A 20,989-nucleotide genomic window follows, 5' to 3' on the forward strand; every position below is an offset into this window, starting at 1 on the left:
AACACTGCCACTTCCAAAGCAGGCCAATTAAAAGCCATTGACATTCAGGTGTGGGAGACAGAATGACATTAAAGCTAATTCCTGCTAAAACCCGTCTTTTTTCGACTGTGTTCTTTATTGAAGAATGTAGTACGGTGCCAGCGGGAACTATGTAGCGATGAACAGCCCTTCAAATGTCATTAGGCATTTTATCTGCGCTTGTAACAGTTGAGATGATCCACATATACTGCACATGGATATGTTATTTCAAATAAAGAGAATTTCACATTAGCTATTTAGCATGGATTTGCTAAGAAACAGGGGTAGTTCCCCCATTCATTCTCCTATTATCCTCATGCTCGTGCAGATGTTAATCCCTATCTTGCGATAATGTGGGTTTGAAGCTGAGCTGCAATAAAGGACATCTCAGAGACGAAGGACATTGTGGCTTGAAGGTCGTACCGTGGAGTCGGTAGCACATTGCTTAGGGCAGCAATACTCTCTCACTCATGTGTGCATGCACATTTGTGTTTCTGAATCTGCTAACTATGCGCAATCTTCTTGGTGTGTGTGTGTGTGTGTGTGTGTGTGTGTGTGTGTGTGTGTGAGAGTGAGTGAATGGACCTCGCCAGTGTATTTGCATTTGTGTATGTTTGTGTAACACACAAATGTGTAATTAGGTATGCGTGCTCTATCTTGTGAGTATGTGGGAATGGAAGAGGACATGCTGTCTATATGCTGTATGTGGGTTTGCTCCCAAAGACCTGGCACAGGGCTAAACTCTTCTGCTCACCAAACCATACAGGCGTTGTTCTAGTGTTCTTCACCATTATTTTCACATAGAGAGCCTTCATCAGCATTTGATACGGCTATTTGTGTATGAATTGAACAACTACATTAAGTGGATATGATATACACTCCAAATGTTTCTGCAAATGCACTGATGCAACCTGCATCACTGTCGGGCCAAAGTAAATCGGGAAGAAAAATATATTACTCTTTAAAACAGGTAATTACTTTTGTTATGACTCAATATGAAGACAAGGATATGTTATGTTACTCTGTTACTACTCCTGGAAGAAATTGCATGCAATTCATTTAGATGTACAACAGCTTTGTGAAATTAAGCAGTCAATATGATGAAGCAATCTCATTTGTGTCTTTGCCCCTGACTCCTGGTAAAAGTCTATATTGTTAGCTGTCTACATGTCACCTGTCAGCCCTGTTACCTAAATACCATATTCCTATACAACTGAAGTGCAGCTTCAATTACGTATTTCTAAGCATAATTTAGAAACTAATTTCTATCAGATTACAATTTATTTTATTAGCATAATGAAGATATTTTGTTGATGTTTCTGAGATGTCTCACTCACAACTTCATATTTCAAACATTAGATCTGAAGGCGTTACCAGACTCAAGATTAGACAAACACTGGCTCTGACAGAATATGAACACAGATTTCAGACACAACATGTTGTTGTTGTTTTTTTGCTCTGCTCTTTATATGGTGCCCACATGTACACGCACAGACTAGTAAATCTCAGGTAGAACAAAATCTTCCATCTCTCTAACTGACCTCCTCTTCTATCCCGCTATTAGCCTGGCTTCTCATGCGTAGCCACAAGTGTCACATCACATCACTGGAAGGCACCACTAATAGAAATATTAATATGGGCCAGATGAGAGAGAAAAGCTTTTTTGCTCACTATTTCTCATTTTCCCCTCAGCAAACAGATTACGACCTAATCCACCGGGGATACGGGGAGATAAATCCTTCCTGATTGGCTACATTGGGACAAATAAACGCATGTCTGCTGCAAATGGAGCTACACTGCAGAAGTCATTTTGTTTCATGTTTAGTGTTAAAATCTTACTTTCTCTAAGGAAATTGCAGTCACACAGGATCACCTCACTTGTTTTTCACCACAATGCAATAAGATGATCCAGGTCCCAGGACTTAAGAAAAGTGTCCTGAAACAAAGAAAGTTTTACATTAGTTTTGCATTAAATGACGCCAATATTTAAGCTTGTGTGGTTCTGTATAAGATCCTTTTTTGTAGCCTTTGTTTTAACAAGCAGGCTGCAATATGACGTTTGGTTCAGCTGTGGTGTTTTTTTCTTTTAGATTTTCAGATGGAATTAGCAGTTAGGGATGTACTAGACCAGCATGTGGCACATAGGAGCAAAGCTGAGATGTCTGAACAGTTTCTTCATCTGGACCGGACGGAGAAAAAACATTGTCATTGTCCTGGAGTTGGTCCAGCCATGCATGGTACAAACATTAAGCACTCTCGACTGAGCAGGCGTCACGCAGGGGCTAAAAGTGTGCTTTTAAGGCAATGACTTTTTGTGTGTGCATTCTCTATGAGTCCTCTCTGACGTACAGTGAGGCTGAGAGATGTGAGAGGCGTAAGATAGATGATGATGATAATGGCAGATGAGACAATTGAGCTTTCCATTAGGCCCCCAGCCTCCAACATTTTCTATGTGAGACACCTGCACTGTGTAATTCACTGAGATCAGTCCGATAAGGTGCTGTGTGGTGGTGTTCCTTCTGGAGCAGGGTATCCCATGAAGATCTCTTAGTTTAACACTCTTCTTCGAAGGTTTCCATGTTAGCCAGTGAATTTGCACTTTTTATTTAATCATGCATAAAGGCTCTGTGTTAATCTTGAATATGTTAGAGTTGATGTCCCCACCTGCTTTTTAGGCTGCCAGAAGATAGATTCTTTCAATTTATCTCAGGGACAACCTGGTATAACTTTTGAGCAGTAGCACTACAGTAGATAACATGAAGTGCTTATATCAGCAGTTTTACTGAGGAAGCTTTTGAGAATGTATCCACCCAGAATCCTTTTGCTTTAAACCTGTTGCCCTAAGATCATAAACCAGAAAATTCAGAGGGAGCTAAGAACACATCAGAGGGTGCGTTAGTCATCTCATTTTGGCCACACAGACAGATGAGACCTGCAATTTCCACCTGGCTCTCTGAATCACTGAAGATAATAATAGCAATGCCGACATGCCTGTGGAACACTCAGGTTGTTCATTCACTAAAACCTTCTCCTGACATAGATCGTGCATTAGCCACATTTTTCTTATGAATGCCAGCATGCTGGAATATGCAACACATGGACACACAAGCTCATACCTGGTGGAAAGAATATTTCATTTTGCAGACTGAAATCAAATGTGTCTGCACAAGACAGACACAGACAGACATTAAGAGCAAAAAACTGGAACGCCGAAACAGAGCCGAGCTTCACTTTTATGTTACTGTTATTTATTTGTTGTCCCGGTAAAAACGTAAGAGAAAGTGTAGGATGAAAGAATTGCTTCCCTGAGTGAGCCGAACACCCTCAGTAGCACACCACATAAACCTCTCACTGGTCAGGGGCTGTTTTTAACCTTTGTGTGGGATCCAAAATGCCAAAGAGGCGAACATCTTTCATTAATCTCAAGACAAAAGCTCCTTGCATCAGCACAACCCGCAGTGAGCGTCGGCAAAGTGAGACTCATGTCCCGAACTTTTACAGAGAAAAATACAGCACCAGGCTGGTCTGCTCCCACCTCTGTTACAGCACAGTGCCTGCACCGATTTTCCTCTTGCACCTTCCTCTTTTTTTAATTAGGAAGGAAATATTGCCAAAGGGCTGATGCATAAGGGACAAAGCACTTAGCATGTCTGGCCCTAACTAAGATTCTACATTCTGGTTCCTAAAATAAATCCATTTATTGCCTCCCTCCTGGGTATACTTTCTCATGCCTAAAAGGAGCGCGATGTTGATTATAGCTTTAGCTGCCACACTCTGTAGACTACCCAAGCTTAAGCTGTGTGGCCAAATTTAAATGAAAGGACTGTGGGACATGAATTTGCATAATACACACATGGAGAAAAAGAGGGATCTCAAAGGTAAAACGTGAGATGTAGCGACTACTTTTATGAGGTTACAATTAAAGCCTCCTTGCCCCCCATCAAAATAAAATCCACCCCCACATTCAGATGTTATCATCTGTTAAATTACTACCTCAACTCAATGACATATCCTCAGATACACCTCATACACATTCATCCTAATGTTTAATTCACTTGAAAGTTGAGCACGGGGCATGTTTTCCTTTCTCTCAGCTCCCTCTTTCTCCATCTCCCTGTGGCGATGTCACAGGGGATTAAGTCACAGAGGCCAAGGGACTTGTTTATGATTCATCTGGAGGGAGGTCTGAGCCGGTAGTAGTACCCACAGGGCAGGCAGCAAACGGGCTACATCCTCAGCTTCCCTGTATGTTAACAGGGCACTGAACACTGAAAAGACTGGAAAGGATCTAATGGCCCTCGAACAAATGACGGGAAAGGAGAATTCATGTGAAGTAATTTCCCATTTCAGAATGACATAATCTTTATGACATAAATCACTTCATGATACAAGTCATGGTGCGCATATTAAAATCGTATGAGGTTTGGCATTTTTTTACGGTAATAGATTTCCTAGCTATTGGTAATTATTGTTTAAAGAGCATAATATAATCATCTTTTTATAGGTACACAACCAAAGAAGTGTAATGTCCAATGCAGTCTTTTTCTTTTGTTTTCCACTATAAAATAAAAAACATTTAAGTATAAGACTGAGAAAAAGTGCAATTATCCTATGTTAAATGACTTTATGAGAAGTGATCTGTAAAATTTCTGTATTGTTAATATTACAGTTTTAGAAGATTCATATACAAAGCACCATTGTAATGTTCCCCTTACAGATGACAATAAAGCCTTATATATAAAACTTTTTAACAACCCACAGGAGTTGATGAACTGCTGTAGTAAGTGTGCATGTGTATTGTGAGGCTTGCTTTTAATAAGGTGTCTCACAGCAGGTAAACCCACATCTAGTGCTAAAGGTTAGTTAAAAGCACATGTCCAACCGCAAAATGTGCTAATATCATGCCAGGCTCTCTCATTACTAATCCATTTGTAGCTAATGAAATGTGGTTTGTTTTTAGTGACAGACTACAGTAGGACTGTTATTCAGCATCACAGCATGTCAAGGGAACTAACATACTACCACAGTTCAGTGAGACTTACTGTCTTCTTTTAATTGCTCTTTTAATTAACTTGTGTCTAGCCTTCGTCTTGTCAGAGGATGCCCAAGCTTGCCATTTAGCACAAGGTAATGAGATTAACCTCTCGTTGACCAAGCAAATGTAGATTAAACATTATGGGCAAATGAAATGAGCTAGGCTTTATTTACTCGTGTGTACAGGCAGGCGGCAGGCAGGCGAGCCACAACTCTCTCAGCGGTAACATAGCTAAAATGTCAAGGGGATAGAGGGGAGTGTGTTTGGCATTGAGTCGCAAGTGTGGCCAACCAGCTGCATGAGAAGGAATGAGAAAACAGTTTGCACTGGAAAAAAAAGTACAAATTTCCCCCACTCTCGTCTGACTATCTCAGGAGAGGCGACTGCAGACTGTTGACGAAAACAGGCTCCTAATCAGTCAGTCACACCAACACGTGTAAACACAGACGCAAACACACACCTCCAGCGCCCAGACGCCCTCTCCGTCTCTTTATCTTGCTGTCTCGTTCAACACGTTTAATAAGAAAGAATGCAAGTGGCACCTTTTTAATCCACACACACACACACACACACACACACACAGGTACAAGCATTCAGGAATTATTGTTAACATGCAAGCTACACCATTGATCCAGGGGCCTACATGTCTTTATTAGTTGCATGATAATTTAGAAGACTGCAGTTCACAAGCATTATTCTAAAAAGGGTTCTTGGGACCCAAAATACAAAAGGCATATTTCTACTATTCAAACATGGATTTATGTCTTGGAATCCTATCAAGAAAAAGGAAATGTTTAGTCATCACACTCTATCTAACAAATGCATTTAACTTCTGTATGATGCTAATAATTCCTGCTCCACTATTTTTGCACATTGGCCTCATTTCCTTTGGCAGATCAGTTAACAGTTACAACGACAATGGCCTATTTCAAACATTCTTAGCTACTGTGAAACCCTCAAAAAAGAAAGACAGAAATGTATTTGTGTTTTAGGCAGAATCAACTTAATTAAATGTATCTTTAAATGATGACTGCAGAATAATAGTATCAGTGGATTTGTGGAAACTGGCTGTGCTTTATCTAGAAAACCTCTGCTGCAACAGCGTGAGCCAATTGCAAAGGCTTTCGTTTTGACCTTCGCCCCATTTCCTTTTCGCCTAGGGTGTCACTCCAACGTCCTCCTAGCCAGAATGAGCTGCCTTGGTCCAGCTAGTCCCAAACCTTGTTTTAATCAGGCTTTGGGGAGTGAAATATGGGGCTGGCAAGCAGTCTGTACCCAAGCTCCATTCATCTGGTTTCAATCTTCTCTCCACCCTCGGATGTGGCCGCGTGGGCATTCCTTTTCTAGACATTGGGGAGTGGGTAGAAGTTGTGCTGATCAGCACAAAGGGCAGGCATATTTGTTCAGAGGGGTATGTCTGTGTGTGTGGTGGTTTTGGTATCACTGTTAAAAGCCTGCCACATGCAGACTAGGACATACTAACTTGTTGATGCTTATCCGAAATGTACAAGAGCACACATATAAATCATGTAGAATCATATAATCATACTTTCCTTGGCTGAGGTTGAATATTTTGATGTGCTTTTGCTTTATTTTCCAAAGTCAAATACATTCCACATGTACTGCTTTTAATTAAATTCAGCCCAAAGGCGCAGAGCATACTTTGTTCCACTACACATATATTATGCATACCTGTGTTTTATGTTCATGTACTGTATGTGAGTCCTGCATGAATGGGCTTAGCTAGTCATAAGGACAGATGGTAAGTAGGTCTATTAGTTTCTAAATGAGCCTAAGTGAGGCCTTTCCTGAAAGCCTTGTAGCCCCTGCCTCCAACCTCCCTGGCAGCCACTCTGCCTCTCTCAACTGCCCCACCAGTCAACACCTTTCATTGTACAGCTGCCAAAACAGACGTGGTATGTGCTAACCTCTAGGGAAATGGCAGCCATCGACATGTCCTTCCTAGTCACAGGGTTGAATGGATAGGTTACCTGTTTGTCCTTTGAAGCAGAAGCAGCAACAGCTCCAGCATCAGTGGCTGTAACAGAATCATTCTCTCATTTGTGTATGAAGTGTCTCCTGCTTTGTTTTTTGTTTTTTCTACTTAACTGATCCAAGTGAAATCATATGTCAGATGCATACCATAGGACTGGCTACAGCACTAATATGTCAGTGACGCAGGGCTGGGCGGATGGAGAGAGGGAGTTAGCGTTACCGTCTGTTTTCAATTAGCTGATGAAATGTACAACATGGGAGCTGCTCTGTTGTATTTAGTTCCTATTCTCCTGTGGATCCAGCAAAGTAAATTAGCATCTTTTCTAAAAGGCTTCGCTGTCTAACCCCAGGTGAACTTGGGACTTTAGACAGTGACAAATAATCGCAGTGACCTAAATAATGGAATTAAATCTGTGTGTGCAGAAAGGCAAGAAAGAGGAGGAGGAGAATAAGGAGCACGCAGAATCCCCACACACTCCTGATTACAAGTTCCCAAAATGTAGTGCATACATACCCAGATTGGGTCTATCTTGCATTGCTTCTAAAGCTGAGCTTTAGTGCTGCTCCAAATATAACTCTATCACTAGGCTTTTCCTCCCATTCCCCTTGTTCGTCACGTGCCAGCAACCTTAACCATATAGCCCGCTGTGGCTTTTATTGTCTCCACATAAGCTGTTAAATGCTTCTTTGAAACACCGTTGGGTATTGAATTGCATTTAATAAAAATCAAGGGTGTAGTGCTTTATAGTGCATGAGGTAGATAGTATTTGAAGTTTTCACTAGTCTCACACTATTGTGAAGCATCCATCATCAGAAAGAGTCTGTACAACCATGATACATTCCAGTTCCTTGGGTCATACACTTAGTCAGCTCTATTTTCAACTTAATGGACATAAAAAATTGCAGATTGCAGCAAAATGGACTTGGCAGCACAAAAGCTTATTAAGTATTGATCCGTTGAGGTCAGTGCCCATGTCCAGCGACTCCAACAATGTGAGAAGCGGTCACATGCTTGCCAGCCACAAGTTGATATTAGATCACATAAATAACTGGGGAAATTGAGGAATATTTTATGTCCTGGGGAACAATGAACTGTGCCCATGCTTCCCTGATGTGCCTGGAAAAACTGTAGGAGAAAATGGTTGTTTATACAGTATGTGCACTGTGGGCCTTATGGTTCTTTTTATCACAGCTATCCCATCTGTCCAAACTCCAGTAGTGCTTCTCTGATACGATATCATGCCATACCAATGCCCAACTGGAAAGCTTTAAGTTGATCAGCAGTAGACAAACCTGTCTTCTACAGTATTTTAATGAATACAGCTCATCTGTTTCACACTGTACCATCTGTCAGCCAAACAGGGTCAAACAGAGCTTGAACTCAGCAAAGAACTGTGGTGTGAGTACCTACACTTGAGATTTCAGTGATAAATATTTTCCATTCTTATTCACAAAGGTCTGCCAGCGAAAATAACTTAATGCCACACAGACCCATAAATAAGCTCAGCCCTGGGACAAAATGCAGAGGAATTGGAAAAGATGTGCAGAAATGGAAGGAAAGTTTTCTTTGTGAGGGAAACCAGATTTGATTTGTCTCAAAGCAAATGTAATTTCTATAACTGGATTTGGAGTTGTTTTCTTTTGATAGCCAAAATTGCTGACTTATCACTTTGACACCAAGCATTTTATTTGCCCTCAGTCTTAGACACATGCAAGTAAAAGTGATTTTGAAAATCATCTTTGGCAACAACAAAGAAAAAAGTGGGTGGCGGTGGAGGTTTCTTTTCGAACTAAGCATGTCTTGTGGATGTCTTAATATGTTGAAGGATACAGTCTTTGATTAAAAAGCGTTTTCTCAGTGGGGTACAAAAGGTTTATTCAAGGCGGCATGCATGTGCTGCAGGGAGGATGTGCCCTTTACACCCACACACAGCTTCAGTAACCTTGGTGATAAGTTTCTACAAGGCGTTAACTCTCTCTCTCCTTTTTCCTGCATGCTTTTCCATAGTCTCAGATTTGGAAACTGTCATGCAGAACAAAGTGAATGTGCACACATGCTGGTTTGTTTAGGCTTTGCCAGATGCTCAGAGGATTCGTTGCTACAGCAAAATAGAGAGGTCACTGTCCAAGCCCCATTTAACTGAAGCGTGTTATCTGGTACAAAACAGACTATTTGACATTTGGACTTTGTTCAATCTGAACACAGTAAATGGAGGAAAAATATGAATGGTGTTTTTTAAAGCTGAATATAACTCTGTAAACTCACACTATGCACACATTAGGCTGAATTCTCTAAGATGCATTGCTGTAATTAACATTTTAAATGTGGGCCATCATTATCAAAATGATTAATTGGTTTTTAATTAACCAAACTTTCAGCCTATGGCAATTGTTGTTTTGTTTGTGCAAGAGAATGGAGTCCGTCTAATTCTACTGCTTTCCAACTGGTCATGCAAACTGTCTGTAAAAGGTACTTTCAAGGCTCTCAACCAAGCAGCATCTGTGGTGCAGGATGGTGAAAGTGGTGCAGGGGAGTGATAGACCTCAGACCAAAGTTCAGCCCTTATGATAAACTCTGTGCTCCTTGCAGGCTACAAGCAGTTGTGGAACATCCATAGTGTGGGTGACACTACCAGATTCAGAATTGATAAAACGCGTACAGCACTGTAAGCAGGTTTCACTGATTCTGCCACCCTCTGGGAATAGTTTAATTAGCTTTTTTTCTCCATCTCCTCCCTACTTCCTTATTTTGCTAGGGAAAAATGTAGAATACTTTGGGGGAATTAAAATGCTTATTGTGAATCTATCTTTGGATCTTTCAGCAGATTGGTGTCCCTGTTGCTTGCCATGACAGCAATGACAAGGCCCTGAAACGGACGCTAATGAACGCAATATGGCTGCAGCAAGGTGAACATTTGACAGGGACTTCCATTATTTAGACCTCAGTGGTATCTCCCTTTTATAATTCCTACTGGCCCTGACTCTCTTTTCCCATTTGCCTCCCTCCTGGTTAAAAGGATCATCATAAAGAGGAATTCTATCCCTTCTTTTCCTCTTCAGATTCATTACTGCTTCAGCGAGAGCACTTAACAGTAGAAACCACTCTTCAAAGATGAACACGATCAGCATCACCTTGACTTTCAGAGGTGTTTGTACCAAACTTCAGATTAGCTAGATAGATAGAAAACTGTGAGAAATAGTCACTAATATACTGCCTGTCGGTAAGATTGTGTGTCTTTCTTTGAGGGAAAACATGGTAAGGTAATTCTGAATTAATGACACGTTCCACCAGCAGCTCCTCTGTACTTTCATCAACAGCAGCACAAAAATAGTAACTAATATTTAAGTAATGAGGTGTAAGGGGGAAAGGGTTATTCAGGAATTACTTTAAGCTATTGCTAATTAGCAGTTAGACTTTAGTTGTTTCTTACTTATTCCTCGGTAATGACTCTATGTTGCCTATTGTTAAGTCTAACCAGCAAAAGCTCTGTGTCAGCAGAAGGGAGCATCGGTTGCTGGGTGTGACGTGAGGAGGATTATGGGATTTTATCCCTTCAAAGTACCAGCCTCCAGTCAGGAAAAAAAAGAGCCCCTTTGATTTTCACAGAAGCAATATATTCATGAGTTGGACCTTGAAACTACAGTACAAGGAGACTTGTGTAGTGTGGCATATTCAAAACATGTGTTTTAATGGGGCATGATAACTTGGTACATATAAAGAGACTTACCCTAAAGAAGCTGTAATTAAAAAGGGAACTGTGGCTGTATGAATAAAGGACTCTCACAGACCTTGTATGGAGGTTGTTTTTGTTGGCGCTGTGGGTGGCTTCTTGTCTGCTCAGACATCTGAAGATTTCATGGCCTTGACATTGTATTCAGGGCAAATGTATCAGGAAAGTCAGATTTAACCTCCTACCTGACAGTCTATGTGCCAAATTGTATGTATATAGTGTATGTATGTGTTCATATACTCAGTAATAACATCCAATTCAGGCCACACAAGCTTATTGTGGATTGGTGGAAGCAGACACAGCCTGTTAAACAGCATGATGAGCTCTGAGTATTTTACTTTTGTCTCATCAGCTCTATGCTCTTCTCAGCATGTCCCCAAGTCAGCTAAAAAAACTAGCTGTATGTCAGCAATAAGAATGGATGAATTGCATTTGCCATGTCAGATTTTGCTAGTTATATGCATGACGTCTTTAATTTTAGAGAATTTATATGGAGGTCACAGCTCAAACGTTTCTCTTTCTCCTGCGTTTAATCCTGTTCCTTGGTGTGGTCTGTAATTGACAGAAGATAAACCTTTCCTGCACAGATTGGCAGTGTTGGTAGATGATTGTTACTTTTGCCTGCTGCAGCAAGGCTCTCCACATTACTCATATGTGCCTGAATGCCTGATGACACCAGCTGTATTCCAAATCATAGGTTTGTGTGCTGAGACACTGACTCAGTATTGGCAAAAGATAGTTATGCAGATAGGCGCCAGTGGAAGTATCTTTGTGACAGAGCATGTGTTCACATAAAGCATACACACCAGCAGTCAGGCAGGTACATAAAATGTAGACATGCACACATATATTCTAGACAGGAAAAGCGGCGTGGATGCACACTATGGGAGATTGTCAAAAGGAACAGAATAGAAGGGCCTCCAATATTTTCCTCCTTTTGTGCATCTGCTAACCTGTGTCTAAAACCACCTTTGTGATGCTATAATCCTCGCCAGTCTTCATGCCAGTGACTTACAGTAAGTGCTCAAAATAAGGCATTGCACCATCCCTCTACCCCTCCCTCAACCCATTTTCTCTGTCCTTTCATTTCTCTCCCCCTTCTATCTCTCTCTCGCTGTCCCTCTTTTTCCTTCTGATGTGCTGTGCTTGAGTACCAGAGGTCATAAGCTTTGGACATGGCAAAGGCTGTGCTGACTGAGGGGATATGGGGCTTGACTTTGGGCAGTGTGAAAGATCCAGGCCTGTCTTGTTTGTCTGTCTGTTCGTCTCACTGGCCACACTATAATAAGATTGCAGGGCTCTGTAAGGCGGATTTACTGGAGCACAACTCCCCCTAGGGCCTTTTCATAGAAATTGGTTCCTCCATATTTCACCCTAGCCTCTCACTCTATCTCTCTCTTTGTCAATGTGTCTATCTTTCTCCCTCTCACACTCACTCTCTCTTTCCAAAACCTCTGGTATTAGCGCCCACATTCTTTTGTTAATTATGATATGCTTCTTTCCTAGTCACAAATGGAGGCATGTGCAAGACTATAAATAAGTAGGAAAGTAGTGAGATGTGATTGTATACGTACTAAACAGCCCCACTCTGATTTGTTAGCCAAATCTTTCTGGCAAAAAATCTGAATAATTCAGTCACGGATTTAATGTATTTACCATATGCTTTTTTAAGTGAAATGCACACAGTTCATGGAAAAGCCATGTTGTAAGGAAGTGAAGCATTCTAGCAATGCTAGTTGACCCCACTCATTGAAGGTCAAGTTAAAGTCAGGCAGTTAAAAGTCAAGTACTTTGTCTGGAAAAAGATTGCAGCACTCCTCTTTCTTCTGTCACCCTTGCCCTATCTATCTTTCGGGTAAACTCTTCCATTTGCAGAGCGTACAGGTAAAGTGGGGGGCAGTTTAAGAGGAGGTGGGGGGTGAAAAGCAGGGAGCTCTTATCAGACTTGAAACACAGTGTCGGGTTCAGCCTTAGGCTGCTGATGAGTGTGAGAGTAATGATTAAGTAACAGAAGCTAGCCTGAGGACCTGAGGGAGATGGTGGGCATAGGTATCCCAGCAGACCCTTCTACCACCATCAAACATTTACTCACACCATTAGGTCCAATCAACTGCACACACATGCACTCACACAGTCTGACTTGTCTCTCCTGAATATTCTTTACACTGCAAAGCCCTCTCCCTCTTTTCTGACATCCAAGCTAACATCAGTAGGGAGCCCACAAGATGAATGACCCGCGAATGCTGCATTAAAAAGTCATAAACGGGGATACCTTCAGGGTTCAGGAGCTCCTCTGTGAAGAGGGGCGGCTCTTAATTTTCTGCTGACTAATGACTTGAACTAAGCAGGTGGTCTAACAGAACAGACAGGCTTCAGCAATTTGGCCTTTCACTCCTGTGCTGCCAAAAGGACATACAAACATTCAGCCAAGTATGAAGTGTCCTCCCTCTCTGTCCAGCTTATAAATGCCAATTGGAAACCTTACACCTTGATTGACAGCAATTACCCCGGGGCTGGAATTTATGGCTTGGAAGGTAGATACAGAGTTTAAGCAAAGCACGACGAACTGGTGAAATTCACAAAATGATGTCACCAATATGGGTGAAATGCTTTTAGAAGAATTGGTTTCTGTGAGACTACTCTTTTCCTCTGTGTCCTGCGTCAGCACTGACTCATTGGTTTCACAGCACAGGGCTGACATTTTCATTGGCCCTGAGATCTCTTATGGGACAGGGTGTTGGCTCCTGTGAGGGTGGACCAGTGGACAAGTGGACAGGCGCCCAGTGAGTGCTGATGCATTTGCGGGCCACATTTGGCCTCCTGTGGAACATTTGACAGCATGTGATTGTGTCTGCTGTGCAGAAAGTCATTCTTGCAATGACTAGCTCTGGTGCTGGATCACTGCACTGCAAACATAATACCAATGAATGCACATAGCTTTTGTTCAGTATGTGTCCCACACCATGGTGTTTATTTTTCTCTGTGCAACAGGAGGAGGTATTGCAGCACCAAGCACTTATTAAGCAGCGTGATAATAAAAAGGAGATATTATACAACATTTACACAACCTGTACATTCCTGCATGATACCAAATGAACATCTGCTGGCTGAATAACTCTATTTTAAGGACCCACAATCCCCTGTAGCTATTGGCTTGTTTGGCAATTAAATTAAAGGAAGTACTTAAGTTAAATGTTGTAGAGCCAAAAATACTTGTCACATTTCAGTGTGTACGCTCAACAGAGGCAGAGCTCTGCAGTATTGTACAAGCCTCCTGCCAGGTGTAGGGAGTCAAATATCTCAGCAGTGCACCGCCCTCTGTAGATGCACACAAATACACACACAGAAGCCATCCATAGTTTCAGCTTCCAGTAACCCCCACTGACGCCTCTGGCTAATTCCACTCAAGCCCACCGGGCTGTCCAGCATCCTCCAACAAATTAGCTTTGCTGCTCCCCCACAGAGACACAGGCTCTGACTGTCTGACCAGTGTCCAAAATGACTTGCCTCTGCACCCACTCCTAATCATTTGTGCTGCAGTTGGAGCTCTTCACTGAATAGATGGTGCAGATTTTGGTATGTGTGTAACTTCGGCTGCATGATTAGCTTGTAATAGTTAGATACTGGTAAATATCAAACCTGTTTCCGATTTGTCTACTTAGCATACCCAGGCCTAATTTGTAACGTGTTTGTAATTTAGGTGACTCAGCAACTGTGTCTCTTCAGTTTAACTGCAGAATTATCCATGTGCAGCCACTGTGGCTCCTCTGTAACTTTATGATTTACCTTCCTTTTCAATGGCACAACTTCCCAAAGCTTTTGCTATGAATAAGAATGCGTTCTTCAACTACCCTTGTCAGAAGAGGGTAAAAGGATCACCATAATACTGCTCCCTCACTGACCTCTTATGCCAAACTCTGGTTCCTGTAAAAAGAATTCCCATTCTGTCTCTCTTCAGTGTCAGCTAGTGACATATCTCAGCATCTGTCAGATAGTGATTGGGATTCTGGGTCATATCTCCCGCTGTGTCTTCTGTCTCAATTTCCTCTGCATGGTTTTACTTCCTATCCACAGCATCTGCCTCTTGTCTGAAGTTTGAATCAAGCTTGTGTTCCCATCTGACATCTCTCTACCTCTCCTTCTGCTTTTTCCTCTCCCCACACCTCCCTTCCTTTCCCTCAGTCCTTTTCAGCCTGCTATCAGTGGGTGCCCAGACGGAGATGAAGAAGGTCGTTGGGGACAATGCCACCTTACCATGCCACCATCAGTTCCCATCATCCAACTCTCTGGACATCGAGTGGCTACTGCAGAAACCAAACTCCAAACAGAAAGTGGTGAGATAAGATTCCCTTTGTTTTCTGTCTGCCCACATTTTCAGTGTTACAGTTACTGTGGAAAACAAACTGCACCGTTGTCACCTAACATATGATTGTGGTAAACAAACTAAAGTAAAAAAAAAATGCATTGAATCTTTAACCTGCAGCTGCAAAAAAGAAAAAACAAAAGGAAAGAAAAGTGTCTCATTCCTTTCCTCCTGAAGTTAAAGGTGAAGCTGCGGTTATAGACTTTATAACCCTTGCTAGGGGACTCACAAACTAACCAAGGGAACCTTTGTACAAAAACATAAAATGCTGTCTACTGCTGCTATATTTTATGTTTTCATCCACTTTGTTTCCCTCGGTCTCACTTTCTACAATAACGATTTCTACAATTGCTATCCTAACATCACCTGGTTTGAAGTGTTACCAGCTCCTCCAGTCATTTTGGTAGGATTTTACTGGTTTTGAAGCATTGCCTTCCTTCACCCAAATTAAATTTAACATCTGATAACAGCGCACAAACTTTCACTAGCTTTCTGTCCAAAAAAAGATATTTCCTTTCTCTCAGGAGGACGATTGTTCGTGCGCTGCTATGTTGAACAGCACAAAGAAGCGTACCACTGTAAGATAGAAAATAAAGGGAAGTGCACGGGGGAAACAGAAGGGTTAGGAATGGCAGAAAGGGGAAAACAAGTGTGTTACGCTTTGATGATTCAGAGGGAGGCTGCCACATTGTGATGAATATTTAACAGGAAGATAACATTGAAGGCGCCATTAATCAAAATCAAATGTTTGAAATTTTGATTAGGAAAGAGACTGTGCCTGTAGCTGAATGAATAAATGATTCTTTTGTTCTGCTGGAAGGCCATGTTGAGAGGGAAAGAGCATCTTGTCAGCATTTAGACTTCGTTAGCAAATGTACTGTACATGCTACATGTGTTAAGGACATTCAGGATCTAGGGACAGAATAAAAAGGGTCACACTGTGAATTTCACCAAATTTCAATTTCAAAGCTCAAAACTTTCACAACAAACTAGAAACTTTTTTTTTTTGGAAAATACACTCAACGCAGTGTGATGTTGCCGTTTTTTGGAATCACTTTATGCTGCTGCTAGGGCTCAATAAAAATGTCTGCAGTGAAGAATCTACTATTACCAGCAGACACAGATCTGTTTAATATATAAGAGTGTTTTGAACAATGACAAAATTGACTGAATGTCTGTATTATACCTTCATCAGTATTTACTTTGCAAGTTAATAAATTAACAATATATAATAATTAAAAAATAATTTGTTTGTCTCTTCTGAATCTCTTCTTTTAACAAACCATGATATATTAAAATAAATAATGCACTGGTATTTTTGCAGTGGAGGCAGACTTCAGGTTCAATTACACTTAATAATTAACAATTTTATATACATGTTTTTCTACCTCTAAAATAACTTCTACCTCTTGTCAGCAACAAACACTGCAGTGCAATCAAAACTATTTAAAATAAAATAATGTAAAAGTAACTGAAGAAAATGTTTACATAATTCTCATTCATTCAGAAAAACCAAATAAAGTCATGGATATGGAATTTACTGAATAAACAAACTACCTCATTTTAATTACAAACTATGTTAACATCCCCCAGGTCATTTTTCTATAAAATCCTCTCAACTCACTGGCACTTTCACTGTCTCTCTGTTGGTCTCATAAGCATGTGTTCACAGTACATCACCAGAAGCATAAATACACAGACACATGCAGTGTAGACGATAGTCACGCACTTGTGAGTAATAAATGTCCAGATGAGGGCAGCACAAGTGTGCCCACAGGCAGATGCTTTTAAAATATGTTGCACTCCCGGGCCGTGTCTCTTTGTACCTGTAGCGGTGACACAGTAATGTACTGTAGCTCTGTTTGCATTCACCACGTGTTTGTACTCCACGTTTGCTTAGATACTAGATTTTGTGCGTATCTCTGCGTTTATGTGTGTATGTGGTTAGGTGTGTGTGTGTGTGCGTGCGTGTGTGAATAGCCAGTTGTCACCTGTGATCACAGCAGGTGCCCCCGTTTCTTAAGCACTGATGGGCTGTGGCACCGGCATTTAGCAGTTCCCATCTGCAGGCTCTCACTTGCCCTGAGTAATAGGCCACTGTGACAGCTGTGTTTGTTTGTGTTTTTGTATGTGGATGGAGGGAAAGAGAGGCAAAAGAAACAGACACACAAACAGACGGAGTAGCCAAAATGTCTGTTTGGATGATTCTAATAATTATTTGATTGGTTTTTTTGTGTTAAACAAAACAAAACAAAATAACAATATACAGAATAGAAAAGGTCCAAATTAGTATATGCATGTGCAATATATACACCTACATTACAAATACTGTATATATGTGCACCTTGTGTGATTATTTATATGAAAATACTGTTAACTACAACAATAATGCATTCTTCATCCTTGTTGCTAATTTATTTATTGATTATTTCACATGCTTCCTGCATCTATAATAAGTAAACAGTGGTAACATTTAGGTTTACTCTTCACTGTGAACACTGAAATGGGAGGTTTAGCAGCCCCCATATAACATAGCATATACACATGCTAATATTTTGATAAAGCAAGCAATATCAATACCATAATACACTCAGAAGTTAGGTCAGTTTCTGCCAAACTGGCCAAAAAAGCAGGTTACAAAAATTTTGCAATGAATTATGAGATAACAGAATCACATCACGAAACAAAAGAATAAGTAATGAAACAATAACCTCTTTGGCAGAGGCAAATAGAGCAGGTGATATAATATTTATTCATGGTCTGGCACATACTGTAGTATAGGTTACTGTGCACTTTAAACTATGTCGGGCATGAGACATTTGTTTTCTAGCCAGAGCGCTAGCATCACATCAGCGCCACTGTGGGTAGTTTAATCTTTTATCTCAACCCCAGAATAGATTTTTATTTGGTCAATTTGACAGCTCCGCTTGTAGAAAGAGCATAAGGAGATAACGGCACTCACAGATAATCAGCTAAATGAACACTGGCAGGATACTGGCATTCTAGCAAATGCATTCATTTGTAAAATATTATTTCCCAAGTGTTAATTAAAAAGTGATTGTTAACAGTGTTACCCATGAGTGACTGGTATTCTGTTTTTCTCTGTTACTGTGCACCCAGTGAGGGACTATGCAGATATGTCTGAGCTGTGCGCACACCATAATTACATAGTTTTAAGTGTTAATGGCAGGCTACCAGTCAAATATATCAAGGGTATTACTGTTGGGACATAGAAATGAGGTGAAATGAACCAAATGTGTTGTTCTGTCACATAAAAGCTTATTTGAGCTGTGTTAATAAAATGAATATTGACAACATCATCAATTAACATTAATAAGAGGAAATTCCTCTGAAAGGATGTGGGATATCTGTGATCTTGCTGTCACATGAGACATAGAAGCATGTTGCACAACTTTAAAATAAGTCTCTAATTTTCTATTTCTAGATCATTACCTTCTTTGGAGGCCAGGTATACACCAATGAGGCTACAGGCAGTGAGGCCAGCCGTCTGTCCTTTGCTGGGGAGTACCTGGGAGGAGACGCCTCCCTGCTGATCAGTGACCTGCTGCTGACCGACTCTGGGGAATACTACTGTAAAGTCAAGACTGGAGGAAAGTATCACTGGAGCCAGGTCAACCTCATTGTGCTGGGTGAGTGTTCTCAGACAGGTTTTAACACAAACACACATTCTTAGGTTGAGGACACACAGGTGTACACCTGCACACATGCCATCAGGTTATGAAAAATATCCAAATCCATTTGTACAAGGAAAATGGACATACACACAAATACTCCATCACACACACACACACACACGGAGCTAATCACTGGATCATTAGCCTGGCACATTTCCTCCGTCATGCTGACTGATCTAATGATTCAATTTGATTCAGACAGTGTGATTTGATTTTGCTCATGCTGTTTGGGTTCGTTTGGATTGGTTTGTTGATGAGGTGAGACCAGAAACATGTGGCTGGGTCTGGAACAGCACAGAACTGATTGATTAAGTTAGAGACTCGGTTATGTTGACAAGCATCAAGTTAAATTTTGATAGATTTCCGTCCTCTATGAGACCTACGAGAAACAACAGACAACAAACAGTGGTACTAAAAATCTGTTCCTGAACATCACAAAGAGCTAAACGACTACTGTATGAAGGACAGACACGGGGGAGCGGCTGCACCACTAAAGTCAGCCACAGAGTCCGGCGAGAGGAGCAAGATCACTCTCAATGTCAGAAAAGCAGGCGATTTATTAAAACATCATGGGAGATTAGTTCAGCCCGTGGTTATTGGTTTTCTAATGGAACAGTCTGTTAATCCCCTCACTCTCACTTTACTCTCTTTTGCATAAAGACATTTCAGTGAGTTAGTGCCCTGATTTTTACAAATTGCCCTGAGCTTTGCAGTGACACTTTCGATTTTGAGAGACGAACATTTGCATTTTTCTAAGATAATAGCTTGGCAGCCAGGCTGGTAGCTGGCTTGCCATGAGACGGCGTGTGAGATTATATATATACATATATATGTGTGTATATATATATATATATATATATATGTGTGTGTGTGTGTGTGTGTGTGTGTGTGTGTGTGTGTGTGTGTGTGTGTGTGTGTGCGCGCACCAGGGTTTATGTGGGCCTTGACTAGCATGTGTTTACATTCAAGCTTGCGCGTACAAGCCTGTTCTCAGTGCACTCGTTTTTGTATGGATTTGCCTGTGCAGATTTGTGACTTAGAGTTTATTTGTTTGTGTTTGTGGCAAATATACGGGGTGTTTGTGTGCGTCCGAGGTTATGCAGTCCAACTTCTTTTGCTGCAGTTTGGCCGTAACTGGCCATGACAGAGCTCCAAGACGCACAGACGAAGCATCAGCGCATCAGAGGATGTGAGCACAATTCACTCTGCTTCCGGGAACACATGGATGGGAAAAGAAAAGGAGGATTAAACAAACAAATAAAGAGATGCACAACTATCTAGCTCTAGTCACTGGCTTATGCTACAACTTTGTTGAAATGCAGCAATATCAAAACGCACAAAATGACAGAGTAGTAAAAATAGAATAGATGTTTAAATTTAGTGCACCATTGATCTAAAATGATGTCACTCGGGAGGTAGAAAACAGTGTGCTATTTTCTTCCTATTAATAGCGTTTCAGTCCCTTTCAGCATGTATCCAAACAGAGCAGCTGTACAGGGCACACTATACTGTCTCCTCTGCCTCTAGCTACTGGACTATGACCAAAACCTTTGACCCGTGGAGAACATGTTACCACAAGCATTCACTGCCAGATTTGGTGTCACATTGATCCATTCCCATAGGGAATTACAACTTTGATCCATTCCCAAAGGGGTATGGATCAATATGAATGGGTTTGTTTTCTTTTTTGTTTGTTTGTCTGTTTTTTCTTTGTGTGTCACCAGATTTGAGTAAGGACTGTGATAGAAAGCTAACTTTCATCAGTGCCTTATTTAAAATAGTATATGGTCCCAGTAATGGATGCACTGTAGTTAAACTCATACGAATAAACTTTATAATGTACATATATTAAACATTTACAAGTGTATGCAGCTCAACATTTGTGTTACCATTATCACTGCCTCTCATCTTAGTACATTATTTTAATCTGAGGTGATGTATACTATGTGTTTTGTTCACTGAGCTTTAAATGATGGAATAACTTCTATAAAATCTATCATTTAGTCCATTGTAAACACATAGAGAGCATTATCATCACTATCCATCAACAATAAAGAAGCAAAGAATCTGGGTTTTCTGGAGATTTAAACTTAAAAAATAACAGTTCAACATTTACAAATTGTGTTTATATTGCTTTATAATTTTAAGGGCA

General features: G+C 40.9%; 1 protein-coding gene across 1 annotated transcript in view; it reads left to right on the plus strand.

Moving 5' to 3' along the window:
* clmpb (CXADR like membrane protein b) overlaps nucleotides 1-20,989 on the plus strand; it is a 54,769-nt gene that overhangs the window by 25,015 nt on the left and 8,765 nt on the right. Inside the window, exons 2-3 of the mRNA XM_026378558.1 lie at nucleotides 14,962-15,113; nucleotides 18,588-18,792. Of these exons, the coding sequence (XP_026234343.1) occupies nucleotides 14,962-15,113; nucleotides 18,588-18,792 (357 nt within the window). The remainder of the gene's footprint in view (nucleotides 1-14,961; nucleotides 15,114-18,587; nucleotides 18,793-20,989) is intronic.

This window comes from Anabas testudineus, chromosome 13, assembly GCF_900324465.2.
Source record: "Anabas testudineus chromosome 13, fAnaTes1.2, whole genome shotgun sequence".
Classification (NCBI taxonomy): domain Eukaryota; kingdom Metazoa; phylum Chordata; class Actinopteri; order Anabantiformes; family Anabantidae; genus Anabas; species Anabas testudineus.